General features: G+C 42.4%; 1 protein-coding gene across 2 annotated transcripts in view; it reads right to left on the bottom strand.

The window, feature by feature from the left end:
• Positions 1 to 15058, bottom strand: part of RASAL1 (RAS protein activator like 1) — a 73055-nt gene that overhangs the window by 19097 nt on the left and 38900 nt on the right. For both annotated transcript variants that reach the window (XM_044275294.1, XM_044275295.1), the window contains 7 exons: positions 11090 to 11171; positions 7652 to 7798; positions 7390 to 7481; positions 2801 to 2918; positions 2550 to 2700; positions 2228 to 2292; positions 348 to 460 (listed from right to left, as the gene is read on the bottom strand). In XM_044275294.1, the coding sequence (XP_044131229.1) occupies positions 348 to 460; positions 2228 to 2292; positions 2550 to 2700; positions 2801 to 2918; positions 7390 to 7481; positions 7652 to 7798; positions 11090 to 11171 (768 nt within the window). The remainder of the gene's footprint in view (positions 1 to 347; positions 461 to 2227; positions 2293 to 2549; positions 2701 to 2800; positions 2919 to 7389; positions 7482 to 7651; positions 7799 to 11089; positions 11172 to 15058) is intronic.

Genomic DNA, 15058 nt, shown 5'->3' on the forward strand with positions numbered 1-15058 from the left:
TATAGATAACACAGGTTCCACTATTAACAATAGGTGATATCACAGCTTATCTACTCCCTCCTGACCTCTGCACACATCACAGAGCATACCTAGAAAAATCTTCCATGGAAAATCAGATGCTGTTCATTGTGTCTATAGACTATGGTGGCTGCTGTAAAGTATATCCTAAATTCAAAACAACAGCTCAGGCCTCCATAACCATGTTCAGGAAATAGAATTTAAAAAAATTTACAATCCGAAACTAAAAAAAGATTAGAAAAAAAGGATAAATACGTGTCGCTATCTGGTTTTGATTGGCAGAAAAAAAAAAATTATAATGAAAACAATAAAATAGTAAAGCCTCTTACCTACTGCGGTTGTGATCAATCTTGCAGGGGTCAAGCTCAACGTACTTCTTTTCCTCAAAGATTCTACAAATAATAGGCCGTAGTACTTCATGAAGGAATGGCATTCCCACTATCTGACGGAAGAAAGATACACTGTGGGTCTCATTCTCCTACTAATATCCTGCTTTCTGCATATAAATACCACATACATAATTATTAGACGTTAAAACTACCCTTTGTAGATAAATCTACCCAATGGCGTCAATGGCTTTCGGCCGCCGACTAATGAAACTGCATAATAAATTAAAAGCTAATATGGAAGCATTGAGGACTATAATGAGCATAGACTGAGATCACCAACAACTATTTCTTTTGACCTCACCAAAAACATGCACAACTGCTGCAGCCAAGTTTGCATCATGTATTTTCAAGGGCCAGAGTGGAATAAGCCACAGCCAGACACCTCAAGTATCGGCTGAGCTCCCTTCAGAACAAAGGATTGGGCATGTTGAAATTCAACATATCTCACCCTTGGTTTCACACTAGATGGTATTCAGGTCCTGCTGGAATCGGTGGGTTCAGCCGTCCTTACTAAATCTGCATGGCCACTTTCAGTACTAGCCAAGAAGATTTAAAGTGGCCATAGAAATAACAACTAACATCATTCTGAAAGCTTTGATGGTTTTTAATAATAAATGATAGGTTCACAGTGCAAATATCAGTTTAGAGCAGTGAAGACCAGCTCCATCGGTCACAACACTCAATTAACCACACACCTAGGGCAGGGACGTTTTAATTGGCAGGTTGCATAACTAATGCCCACAAACTGTCCTGGATCTTGAGGGATGGTTGGTTGAAAGGATGAAGCATGTCCCTGTTTCAACTGTATCTGTGTCCTGAGGATGCAGATACTGTTGAATACAATGCAAGCAGAGAATCTGTTCATCAGGGGAATGGGGCTAGGTGAGCAGTGCTTTTTCATTTTGTTAAAACTACAGTGGCAGAACTATAGGTGCATTAAAGGGCCATACGTACTGTGGACATACCTACTGCAAGGGAGCATGACTAAGTATGACTATGACTAAGGCTGGGTTCACACACGTTTTTGCCATCCGTTTAACGTATACAAAAAACGTATACTTTAACGGATGCCTCAGACTGATGCCATACAGTAGCATTCGTTCACCATAATGTTCCATTGTAAAAAAAAAAAATGTATATGTTAACGTATACTTTTTTTTACTGGACTCTTTTTACAACATATCCATTAAACGGATAGCAAAAATGTAATGTGAACCCACCCTAAACTGTAATAATTTGATAACCCATTACAGTATTTGGGGCAGCACTGTAATGGAAATGCTATGCTAAAATATGTTTTGTGAAAAAAATGTCATCCTGTTGACACGCAAGATGCAAACAGGTCAATAATATGATGATTTCAGACACCTGATATATGACCATCTATAGGTTTGTATTACAGCTACAACACCTGAACCCATTAGGTTCTACTCAACCATCTCTAGGTCACCTTATGGTTTTTAACAGGGATGCTCAACTTGTGGCCCTCCAGCTGTTGCAAAACTACAACTCCCAGCATGCCCAGATAGTCTACAGCTATCAGCCTACAGCAGGGCATGGTGGGAGTTGTAGTTCTACAACAGCTGGAGGGCCGCAGGTTGAGCATCCCTGGTAATTAGCATCAGCTCAGCAAAACCATGTGGGGTTCAGTGCTGCAGCCGCAATATGGGCTGTAAAACTACAGCTGTCCCTAAATTACATCCATCAGAAATAGCCATAGTCTTACAATAGCAAGAAGCCAACAACGGCAAAAAGACAGAAAGAAAGGCAGCTTGAGAAGATGAAAGATTTAGAGGAGAATAAGTGAGGTTCCACATTACCTTCATATACTGCTCCATTGATTTGGAAGCAAGCGAGTTTGAACGGAAAAGAGTATTTGGGTCACCTATAAAGGACATGAGGAGTGTTTAAACAATGCTTGGCATAAAATAAGCTTGGCATCCTTATTTTTTTTTTTTTTTTATCTCTCGTAGGACAGTATGAAGTATTTCAAATGTTTCTCAAGGTCTTAATGTCCCAGAAACCCATCTGACTGCATGCTCGTCAGGGTGGATGCATGTATTAGAGCTAGAGAAAGATGATATATGGGATGACTGGAGAGTGTGATAACATAAGGGGGAGATCTGACTAAGGTGACCTCACCAGTTCGATTCACCTCTCGCATATTCAGTTTATCAAGGAAGGTTACTGCCAGCCCCTGGCCTAGAAAAATTTTCACCAGCTTCACAGCCACTTCTTGTCGGCTCTCCGCTGAGCACATCTCCTCCAGAAGATCCAGAATACTAGAGTCTCCCTGTGTTAAATTAATAATAAAAACACATTGACACGTCCTCTGTGAACCCACGGAAGATACAAATCCGCTATGAATTATTGAACAGCGGTAAGCATCCCACCTGGTCAGGGGATTGAACCGACTCCACAAGGAGCTGGATGAGGTTCTGATAATGAACAGAAGGTAGGATTCGCTCCTCAGACAGGTTAACTTTGACACGCAAGGATCCAAGCTTACCTCTGAAAGGCAGAACAACAATGTGATACCAGCCCAAATTGAATGAGCAGAGACATACATGCACATTTACACAAAGCCATGTTGCTAACGATGCCACTAAAAAGCTGTGTGCCTGTTTATGTGCATATTGTATATACTGTAAAATATGTTTATAGCATTATGAAATGTATTATTTTTTGGCAGCAGTCATGGCCGCAAGAGTTGGCATCCCTTACATTTTTCCAGAAAATGAAGTATTTCTCCCAGAAAATTATTACAATCACGCATGTTTTGTTATACACATTATTATTTCCTTTGTGTGTATTGGAACAACACAAAAAAAACTGATAAAAAAGGCAAGTTGGACATAATTTTACACAAAGCTCCAAAAATGGGCCAGACACAATTGTTGGCACCTTTTCAAAAATGTGGGTAAACAACTGTTTCAAGCACGTGATGGTCGTTCAAACTCACCTGTGGCAATATAAAAGTCACATCCAAAACCAGAAAAAAGGGGAGAAGTTTACTCGATCTTTGTATTGTGTGTCTGTGTGTGCCACATTAAGCATGGAGAACAGAAAGAGGAGAAGAGAACTGAGGAGAAATTTGGGAAAAATATTTACAATCTCAAGGTTACAAGTCTATCTCCAGAGATCTTGATGTTCCTTTGTCCATGGTGCCCAACATAAATCATAAAGTTTACAACCGATGGCACTGTAGCTTATCTCCCTGGACGTGGAAGGAAGAGAAAAATTGATGAAAGGTTGCAACGCAGGATAGTCCGGATGGTGGATAAGCAACCCCAATCAAGTTCCAAAGAATTCAGGGCTCAGGGTGCGTCAGTGTCAGCGTGAACTATCGACATTTGAATGGAATGAAATGCCATGGCAGGAGATCCAGGAGGACTCCATTGCTGACACTGAGACATAAAAAAGCTAGACAGCAGTTTGTCAAAATCTACGTGAGTAAGCCAAAAACGTGATGAGACCAAAATAGAGCTTTTTTGTAAAGCCCATAATTCTACTATTTACTGAAAATGGAATCAGGCCAGAAAAGAACACAGTACCTACAGTCAAATATGGTGGAGGTTCAAAGATTTCTTGGGGTTGTTTTGCTGCCTCTGACACTGGGAGCCTTGACTGTGTGCAAGGCATCATGAAATCTGAAGATTACCAAAGGATTTTGGGTCTCAATGTAGGGCCCAATGTTGGAAAGCTGTGTTTGCGTCCTAGGTCATGGGTCTTCCAGCAGGACAATGACCCCAAACATACTTCAACAAGCACCCAGAAATGGATGGGAACAAAGCACCGGAGGGTTCTGAAATGGACAGCAATGAGTCTGGATCTAAATCTCTTTGAACATCTGTGGAGAGATCTTAAAATTGCTGTTGGGAGAAGGCATCCTTCAAATATGAGAGACCTGGAGCAGTTTGCGTGAAATTTAGCATTTTTTACCTTTTTTTTTCTCCTCAGTTTTTTGTGTTTTTCCAATACACACAAAGAGAAATAAACATGTGTATAACAAAACATGTGTAATTGCAATAATTTTCTTGGAGAAATACTTCATTTTGTTGAAAAATTTCAGAGGTGCCAACACTTGTGGCCATGACTTGTAGGTTTGCAGGGCATTTGTCCTGAGTGCTGAATGTGGGGGGTGGAGGTTATGTACCTGGCACCAGCAGCAATTATAAAAATAATACTAGGAATATATTCTGTTATCAGCGGACTCTGTTTTGTCCTAGTTCACACATAAGGGCGGGTTTACATATTGCTGTTTTGTTGCTTTTAAAGAACACATAAAAAAAAATAAAGCATTTTTTCCATGACTACATTTTTTACTGTTGAAACAAGATAAATCAATGTGGTTATTGCATATGAGGTTATTACAGGTGAAACACGTTGATTTAACATATTAGAAAAACACTTTCACGGTAAAAATGAATGTGTTTTTTATGCATTTTTACAAAGCAACACAACAGTAGCGTGTGAACCCAGCCTTGGGGTATGTGCCAAGGATTTTCGTGTGGCAACTCCACAGCATTGTAGAGTACCAGCAAAGTGGATGAGAGCTTAAGAAATCTCTTCCACACATAAATTGACCTGCGGTGTGGTCAATTGTAGTATGTGCATTTTAGCTGTGGATCTCCACCGCAGATTTCACCCTGTGCAAAGCAGTGTGGTTTATGCAAATTTTCCATGTGTTTTTTGCTGCGTTTCCGCACCCAATTCTGCTTGCGTTACTTGCAGATTTTGAGGCAGATTTGCCCCAGATCTCACCCGTTGCATTGCAAACTGCACTGAAGATCCATACAAACAACATATGTTGTAGATTTCAAAATCTGCACCGCAGGTCAATTTCCACACTGTGTATATGATATTTTAAAAATCTAATCTACTTAGCTGGTACTGTATTATGCTGTGAAAAATTGAAAGTCGACTGATGGTAAGTAATACCGTGCGCATTTACCCTTAGGCTCCTTTCACATGTCAGTTTTTGGTCAGTGAGTTCCATTAGTAATTGTGAGCCAAAACCTGGTATGGAGCCTCCACAGACATACGTTATAAGGTCTCATGCACACGGCCTTAAGTATTTTGCAGTCTGCAAAAAACGGATCCGCAAAAAAGAATGTATGACATCCGTGTGCATTCCGTATTTTGCGGAACGGAACAGCTGGCCCCTAATAGAACAGTACTATCCTTGTCCGCAATGCGGACAATAATAGGACATTCTACGGAATACACACGGCGTAACTTCCATTTATTTGCGGATCCATTGAAATGAATGGTTCGGTATAAGGTCCGCAAAAGAAGTTGGCCGGACACTGAAAGAAAATACGTTTGTGTGCATGAGGCCTAATGGAGAGATTTCCTACTGCTCTGTGTTTTTAGGCCATACAATGTGTGAAAGTGGCCTTAGTGTTTTGGTCAGTGTTTGGTCAGTTATTTTGGTCAGTGATTATGAACCAAAACTAGGTGCAGGTCAAAAACACAGAAAAGGAGAAAATCTCTTCATTATACATTATGTCTGTGCAGGCTTCACTCAAGGTTTTGGCTTACAATCACTAATGTGTGAACTAGGCCTTACGTAGTGGAGGCGAGTGGTGCTTGGGGCTGGGGCACGTTAGGCTGATGGCTGGGAAGCTAACTTAGAGACATGTGAGCTTACACAGAAATATATATGCGTTATTATTTAATGTATGTGATACAGATGTAGCAATCGTCATCTTGATTCAGACACTTGTAATTGACCTTTTTAATGGCTTTTGTGATGTGATCTCACAATCAAGTTTAGAATTGCCTCATCTGTGTTTCTGTTCTGATTCATATTAAATGTAATTTGGGGCACATTTATTAAGACCGGTGTTTTAGATGCCGGTCTTAAGCCCCTGTGCTGGCACCGGCCTCTCCATAGCTTTGGCGTATTCACTGCCGATTCTAAATGTAATATAGCTTCCTTGCTGTCTTACATATTGACCATTTTCTACACCTAAACCCGGCATAGAAAATGATGAATGAGAGGGGCCTGCCAACCCGTTCCTTCCCCGCTCACACCACGCCCCCTTTTTTTTTTTAAACCTAGCGTGAGCGGAGATGAAGTCACAGATTCTGCTGCAACATGGCATGCGACAGAATCTGTGCCAGATATACGTTATATAAGGACTATCTGATCTGTTCTGTTAAATGACCCCCTTTATATTTGAATAAATAATCCTAAAATAAGATTTTTCCGATACTCTGATGTACATTGATGTGTTGTGTAATAACTACATTTTCCACAGATAAAAATATTTTTAAAAAATATTAAAATGAATAAAGAGCTCCCATCACCATGAATTTCAGAACCGCTGTTTTTTATTTGGTTCCGTTTCTTACATTATTTGTCAGTTGCTCTTTTATGCAAGTCGGCATATTAATAGAATATAATAGCCTTTAAATGACTATCAATCTTTAAAGGGGTATCCCAAGATTAGAGAAATCATTTTATTTCATATGAACTGCTTGGGCCACACAATGCAGACGATTTACGAAACTGTCTAAAAGAGTACTGTCTTTGTTGCCTATAACAACCAATCCCAGCACACCTTTCATTTCATATTCAGCTTCTGAAAAATGAAATCTGTGCTGTGATTGATTGCTACAGGCAAATTTCACAAATTTTTCTCTTGGGGTCATAGCTTTTAAGTGGTCAGCCTGGTTGGCATGGGTGACATGTACAGGACTCTTTATGATAAGCTTCTGTCAGTGGAGAGCAGACTGGCCAATCATCCTGACAGGAACATAGATGATCTCTAACAATGGAGTTCAAGGCCCAAGCTAGATCACTATATTTGACGGTTTTGTACTATACATTCTATATAATTTGGGATGATCTCTGTAATATCTTGACAAAACCGTAACTTTATATCATGGTAACAGGTGCGCTTTAAGGAGCTGTTCCACTTTTCTATTCGAAAAAGCATTACGGCATGACGTCACACAAGAAGCATCATTCTACCCATTCTCCTCCTCAGGGTTTCCAAAAGGCAGGAGACGAAACCAGCCAGTCACCGCAGGGTTTCTGTGGAGGGGCTCCAAAGGAAAGCACACCTGAAGGGGTGTTAACAAGGTGAGTGATGGAAGACATTGTTCAAACATGCAAGGAGTGAGAAGTACATTGCTTTAAAATGCAAGAAAGTCGTGGTAGACATAAGTGAAACAGTAGGAAAAGAACAGAAAATCAGGAAAGGGTAGCAGAGAGGTGGCTGCGAGATACTCACACGGCCAAGGAAGTCATTCTTTCCAACCATATCCCAGTCCCAAACTTCAATACTGATCAATTGATCTCCAGGATCTAGCTCCTCTATTCCTCGCAGGTCGAATTCTAATACTTCATTCCAGCGGGGAAAACGTGTCCTTTTAATCACCTGAAGACAAATTATTAGGTAGTATAGCACAAGTCTACAGGATCAGGCCAGGGAAAAGAAGTACAAATACACTCGTATATAGCTGTCCATCGACAGACACAAGGCACATTACAAAATGCTACTCCAGAATCTCTTGCAAGCTTTTATTTGCCTACAGCCTGGAATAACTGGTATTTTAGAAGCTGCTCTAATGTTAGATAATGCCCTAGGATCAATTACTGAAACCATCCTCAAGATGTACAGTTTTTTTCTGACTAGACACGCTTCCCACCCACCTCCAAAGTGGGGAGAAAATGTCAGTGCGTCTTATGGGGCGAATACTAATGGGTGCTTCCATTATGCATTGGTCTAGCGGAAATGACCGCTAAGCCGCCGTTCCCTGACCCCAGTGGTGACCCACCTCTGACAGTGACTGGTCGTCATTTTCTGCATGACCAGGAAGCAGAGACTGGACAGGGCACCAGGACGTTTCAGAATGAGAAAGGGGGAATGTCAATGTGAGTATGATTTATTTTATTATTTTACACCATGTAGAGCATTTAAAAAAAATGAAATTTAATCCTTTCAAGACCCTACGATTTCCATTTTTGCGGTTTTGTTTTTTACTCCCTCCCTTCCTGCAGCCATACCTTTTTTTATTTTTCTGTTCACAAGCCATATCAGGGCTTGTTTTTTTGTGGGACAAGTTGTACTTTCTAATGGCACAGTTGCAAGAAAAAGTATGTGAACCCTTTGGAATGATATGGATTTCTGCACAAATTGGTCATAAAATGTGATCTGATCTAAGTCACAACAATAGACAATCACAGTCTGCTTAAACTAATAACACAAAGAATTACCGTAAATGTTTTTATTGAACACACCATGTAAACATTCACAGTGCTGGTGGAAAAAATATGTGAACCCCTAGACTAATGACATCTCCAAGAGCTAATCGGAGTGAGGTGCCAGCCAACTGGAGTCCAATCAATGAGATAAGATTGGAGATGTTGGTTACAGCTGCCCTGCCCTATAAAAAACACACTTTCACACAGCTTTTCACAAGAAGGATTGCCTCATGTGAATGATGCCTCGCACAAAAGAGCTCTCAGAAGACCTACGATTAAGAATTGTTGACTTGCATAAAGCTGGAAAGAGTTATAAAAGTATCTCCAAAAGCCTTGCTGTTCATCAGTCCACGGTAAGACAAATTGTCTATAAATGTAGAAAGTTCACCACTGCTGCTAATCTCCCTAGGAGTGGCCGTCCTGTAAAGATGACTGCAAGAGCACAGCGCAGACTGTTCAATGAGGTGAAGAAGAATCCTAGAGTGTCAGCTAAAGACTTACAAAAGTCTCTGGAATATGCTAACATCTCTGTTAGCGAATCTACGATACGTAAAACACTAAACTAAACAAAAACAGATTTCATGGGACAGATGAAACCAAAGTTGAGTTTGCAAGAAACACACACACTATAGTGTGGAGAAAAAGAGGCACAGCACACCAACATCAAACCTCATCCCAACTGTGAAGCATCATGGTTTGGGGCTGCTATGCTGCGTCAGGGCCTGGACAGATTGCTATCATCAATAGAAAAATGAATTCCCAAGTTTATCAAGATATTTTGCAGGAGAACTTAAGGCCATCTGTCCACCAGCTGAAGCTCAACAGAAGATGGGTGTTGCAACAGGACAACGACCCAAAGCATAGAAGTAAATCAACAAGAGAATGACTTAAACAGAAGAAAATATGCCTTCTGGAGTGGCCCAGTCAGAGTCCTGACCTCAACCCGATTGAGATGCTGTGGCATGACCTCAAGAAAGCGATTCACACCAGACATCCCAAGAATATTGCTGAACTGAAACAGTTCTGTAAAGAGGAATGGTCAAGAATTACTCCTGACCGTTGTGCACGTCTGATCTGCAACTACAGGAAACGTTTGGTTGAAGTTATTGGTGCCAAAGGAGGTTCAACCAGTTATTAAATCCAAGGGTTCACATACTTTTTCCACCTGCACTGTGAATGTTTACATGGTGTGTTCAATAAAAACATGGTAGCATTTAATTCTTTGTGTGTTATTAGTTTAAGCAGACTGTGATTGTCTATTGTTGTGACTTAGATGAAGATCAGATCACATTTTATGACCAATTTGTGCAGAAATCCATATCAATCCAAAGGGTTCACATACTTTTTCTTGCAACTGTATGTAAACCTCAGTAAACTATGAAAGTTCATAATGAATGACGGCAAGTGAAGATATTGAAAACCATAAGCTATTGATGTAGAAAGTATATTGGACAATCAAATAACCTTTCATTATACATAGACTAACCTTCATTTGCTGAAACTGGAACATCCCTTTAAGTGACTGCAGTAACCCATGTAATTGTAAACTATTAACCTAACAGGACTAGTAATGCAAAAGTTGTTTGGAATTCGACAGTAAGAGCTTGTTCACACGAACGTGCTGTGTTTTGCGGTCTGCAAATTGCAGATCCGCAAAACACAGACGTCACCCGTATTTCTTCCGCAATTTGTGGAACGGAATGGACGGCTCATTATAGAAATGCCTATTCTTGTCCGCAAAACGGACAAGAATAGGACATGATCTATACATGGAGTGCTGTCCGCATCTTTTGCGGCCCCATTGAAGTGAATGGGTCCGCACCCATGCCGCAAAAAATGCAGCTCGGATGCGGAACCAAACCATGGTTGTGTGAATGAGCCCTAAATGAGTCAGCAATTAGGAATCATGACTTCAGCTGTATAGCAAACATTGCGACCCTGTTTTAAGCTCCAAAAAATAAAATTTACAAAAACCCTGATGCGAAGCAGGAAGATTCAGAGACTGTGTAAGCTTTAGGCCTCATGCACACTGCCGTTGTGCGGCCGTTCTGTGCATTCTGCGGTCCCCAATGCACGGGCAACATCCATTCAACTTCAATGGGTCCGTGGTCTGTCCGCACTGCAAAAAAATATGACATGTCATATTTATTTGCAGTGCGGAACAACGGAAAGAAACACCACTGAAGCACTCAGTAGTGCTTCCGGTGTTCCGTTACGTGACTCCGTTCCGCATCTCCGGAATTGCTGACTCATTCAAGTGAATGGGTCCGCATCCGTGATGCAGGGTGTACACAGCCGGCGGCTGTGGATTGCCAACCCGCCGTTTGCGGGCCGTAATACGGCCATAGCCGCCCAACGGCCATGTGCATGAGGCCTTGCACTAAGAATGCAAAAGTCCAGAAGGGAAGAGGACATAGATGTTCAGAATCCCTGCTGCACTTGACTAGAGGAACAGCACACTCACTGAAGTCTCCAAAGTCTGATTGTTGCAGAATATTCGCACAAATGGATCTGAAGTTCCAGAGATGTCTCGAGGGGCTAGATCTCTAAATGAGATACAAGAGAAAAATAAGTGTAAGAAATCCCATAGCACTAAAAAACTAAACGCAATAAACACAATAATAATTGTATAAGAAAACCTTATATCTTAATATAAAGTCTGCTGGTTTTCTGGATTTTCATCTATGTCTTTCACTGTTAAAGGAGCTATGCCACCATTACATGTTATGTTGATTTTTATACATCACGGGATCGCTCAAAAAAGGAGAAGACTTTACGGAGAGGGGAGTGGCTTTATGGGAAAGGGGCATGGTCCAAGATGCACCATTTTTGACCAAAATTGAGGCACAACTCTGCCATAACATTCTGTTTTAAAGTAAACCAACCAATAGTTAGTATACAGTTAGACAAAAATGTCTACAACAAGTTTGGCACCCAGCCTGATCCACAGTGATGAATCTGTCCCACTGAGTCATGGGGGCATCTCTGACTATTATTGCTATGGAGGCACGTGTGGTTGGTGCAGGCTACAATGGAGGTATGTGTGGCTGGTTCAGATAGTTATGGGGATATCCAGGGGTGCACCTAGCCTTTCTGCTGCCTGAGGCGAAAACTGAAACAGCGCCCTCCCCCCTAATGCCAATTTCTTAACCCTGGGGATTCCACTGGTTGGAACAAGCGGTAGTGGGACATCTGGGGCAGACAGACTGTAATGGGGGTCATCTGTGGTTGGCACATGCTGATATGGTGGCGCACCTGACATGGCCATGATGAGACTCATAGGCTACACAGAAATTTTCCACTTAGATTTTTGGTGCTCCTAATTTCCTGCACACAGTTATATTCTTCTTCACAAAGTGCTGTTTTAAACAACCGAGCCATGATCCACTTTCATCATATACCCATGGGATTTTTACATGTGAAAAGCTTTATAAAGACGTCCCATCTCTTTTTTCGATTCCAGCGATCCACGCACTTCAAATGATTCCCGTGTTGCTATGCGCATAAACCTGTTGCTAGGAAACTACAATCCTTTCAGCTTCACGCTCAGTGCTGGCAAATTGTCATCAAATGTCTAGATCTAGGGTCATATTTCTCAGGCACATACATCTGCTCAAAATACATCAAGTGAACCTTTAGAAAGTGTCACAGAAGCCGGTATTTTGGATGCTGCCATTTAGGAATTTGATCTTATACAAAACAGATATTTTTCAATCTAAATAGATATGTCTTCATCAAGCAAGAGCTCGGGAATGAATCGAGTGGAGCTTAAAGGGGCTATCCAACCTATATAATGCCCCAAAAACGCCCAGGCCCCTCATACTGGTCATACTTACCCAGATCCCCGGGTCGCTTCTAATGCCCCCACAGCCGCCGCTGCATCTCCCCGTCGCGCGGATCAAAACGGAGTGCCAAGGAGATGGCACTATAATACTGGGACATGGGGGGGAGGCACTTGATACTGGCATTTTTGGGGGGTAGATGGCACTATGATACTGGGACATGGGGGGGGGGGAGGAGAGAGGCACTTGATACTGGCACATGGGGGGGTTTGGCTCTTGATACTGGCACATGGGGGGGTTGGCACTATGATACTGGGACATGGGGGGGAGGAGAGGCACTTGATACTGGCACATGGGGGGGATGAGAGAGGCACTTGATACTGGCACATGGGGGGAGGAGAGAGGCACTTGATACTGGCACATGGGGGGGTTTGGCTCTTGATACTGGCACATGGGGGGGTTGGCACTATGATACTGGGACATGGGGGGGAGGAGAGAGGCACTTGATACTGGCACATGGGGGGGAGATGGCACTATGATACTGGCACATTGGGGGAGAGATGGCACTATGATACTGGCCCTTTGGGGGGGGGGCGAGATGGCACTATAATACTGGGACATGTGGGGGGAGGAGAGAGGCACTTGATACTGGCACATGATGGGGGGCATCTATGGGGACACTTACTGGCACATTATTGGGGGGCATTATGGGGGTCCCTTTTTACTGGCACATTTTAAGGCCCTTAATCATACCCAGTGTAACCCTTACCCAGTCCACTGCCCCCTCAGTTAGACCCTGCCCCCCTTAATCATACCCAGTGTCACCCATAGCCAGTTCCCTGCCCCCCTTAATCATACCCTGTCACCTTTGCCCAGTCCCCTGCCCCCTTAATCATACCCAGTGTCAACCAAAGCCAGTCGCCTGCTCCTTAATCATACCCAGTGTTACCCTTATCCAGTCCCCTGCCCCCTTAATCATACCCAGTGTCTGTCACCCTTAATTTAAGGGGGGCAGGGTCTAATTGAGGGGGCAGGGGACTGGATAAGGGTGACACTGGGTATGATTAAGGAGGGCAGGGGACTGGGCAAAGGTGACAGGGTATGATTAATGGGGGAAGGAGACTGGCTATGGGTGACACTGGGTATGATTGTACTTGTTTGCACTTAAATTATCTGTAATAAAAAAAAAAACTGTTTGTTACAAAGATTGTCTTCCTCTTTGTGTATGTTTAGGTGAACGGGGGGCACCACAAGATTAGCTCGCACAGGGCGCCTGAACACCTAAGGCCAGCCCTGCACACAGTCGTATCATAGCACCAGGGTTGCTATAGAAATGCACAAGGCCTCTTGTACGTACTGTATTTATAAACCTCTGAATGCCCCTAATTTCATGTGAAGGTATAGAAAAAAGGTTTTCAGTTGGAAAAGATTGTGGCATGATCCACTGAACTCTTTGACTGAGATTTACTAATGTTTCTGCACCTAAAATCTGTCTTTGGCACAACTAGGGTTTCTACACTTTTTTCAGACGTGTTTGAGAAGATGGCGGAGGCCAAGATGACCCATTTTGCACCACAATTCTAGCATACAATTCTGTCTAAAGAAAGAAGTTGTCTCATTTCTGCAAGTGGCATTTATCATGTAGAGAAAGTTAATACAAGGCACTTACTAATGTATTGTGATTATCCATATTGCTTCCTTTGCTGGATGGATTCATTTTTCCATCACATTATACACTGCTCGTTTCCATGGTTATGACCACCCTTCAATCCATCATTGGTGGCCGTGCTTGCACACTATAAGAAAAAGCACCGACCTATGTGCACTCATATGGTCCCTGCAACAAGAGAGGCTGGTGTTTTTTTCTATAGTGTGTTAGCACGGCCACCAATGCTGGATTGAAGGGTGGTTGTAACCATGGAAACGAGCAGTGTATAATGTGATGGAAAAATGAGTCTAGCCAGCAAAGGAGGCAATATGGATAATAACAATACATTAGTAAATGCCTTGTATTAACTTTCTCTACATGATAAATGCCACTTGCTGAGGTGAGACAACCCCTTTGGTATAGAGTCAGAGATACGGTAAGTGTCTAGACAACCTGTCTAATCTGACCCCATTTATAGGATTAGTAAATCTGGGCCACTGCTTCTAGGAGAGATTGTCTCTGTACACCTAGGCCCAGTTTTACTAACCCTGTAAATGGTGTAAGCTTAGAAAAGTTGTCTAGACCTGCACCAGATTTATCACAAGGGCTCAGGCTGGATGATAAATATGGTGCAGGGATAGAGGTTTCTCCCTTTCTTTACCAACTATTGGTTGGCTTACTTTTAGGTGGATTTTACATGGCCAGATGAATGTTCCCAACAATCTGCCCATCTAAATGTGCCACCAGTCACTCAATGAATGAGCAAAACGCTTGTTCATCGGGTGATCCAGTCGCCTGTGCAGGCACGTAAATTATCATCTCTGTCTAAACAGCGATCTGCTGCCCAGATACAATGCAGATGAGTAAGAGCGGTGGCATTAGCGATCCCTCATCCTCATACTGTGGGGGTGATCAGTGCCTGTAAATGTAGTCCTTCGCCTGCACTGAAAGAGCAGCCGACTCTCGGAAATGAACGCTTCCTTCCCGACAATCGGCTGCTCCT

This window comes from Bufo gargarizans, chromosome 1 (genome assembly GCF_014858855.1).
Source record: "Bufo gargarizans isolate SCDJY-AF-19 chromosome 1, ASM1485885v1, whole genome shotgun sequence".
Classification (NCBI taxonomy): domain Eukaryota; kingdom Metazoa; phylum Chordata; class Amphibia; order Anura; family Bufonidae; genus Bufo; species Bufo gargarizans.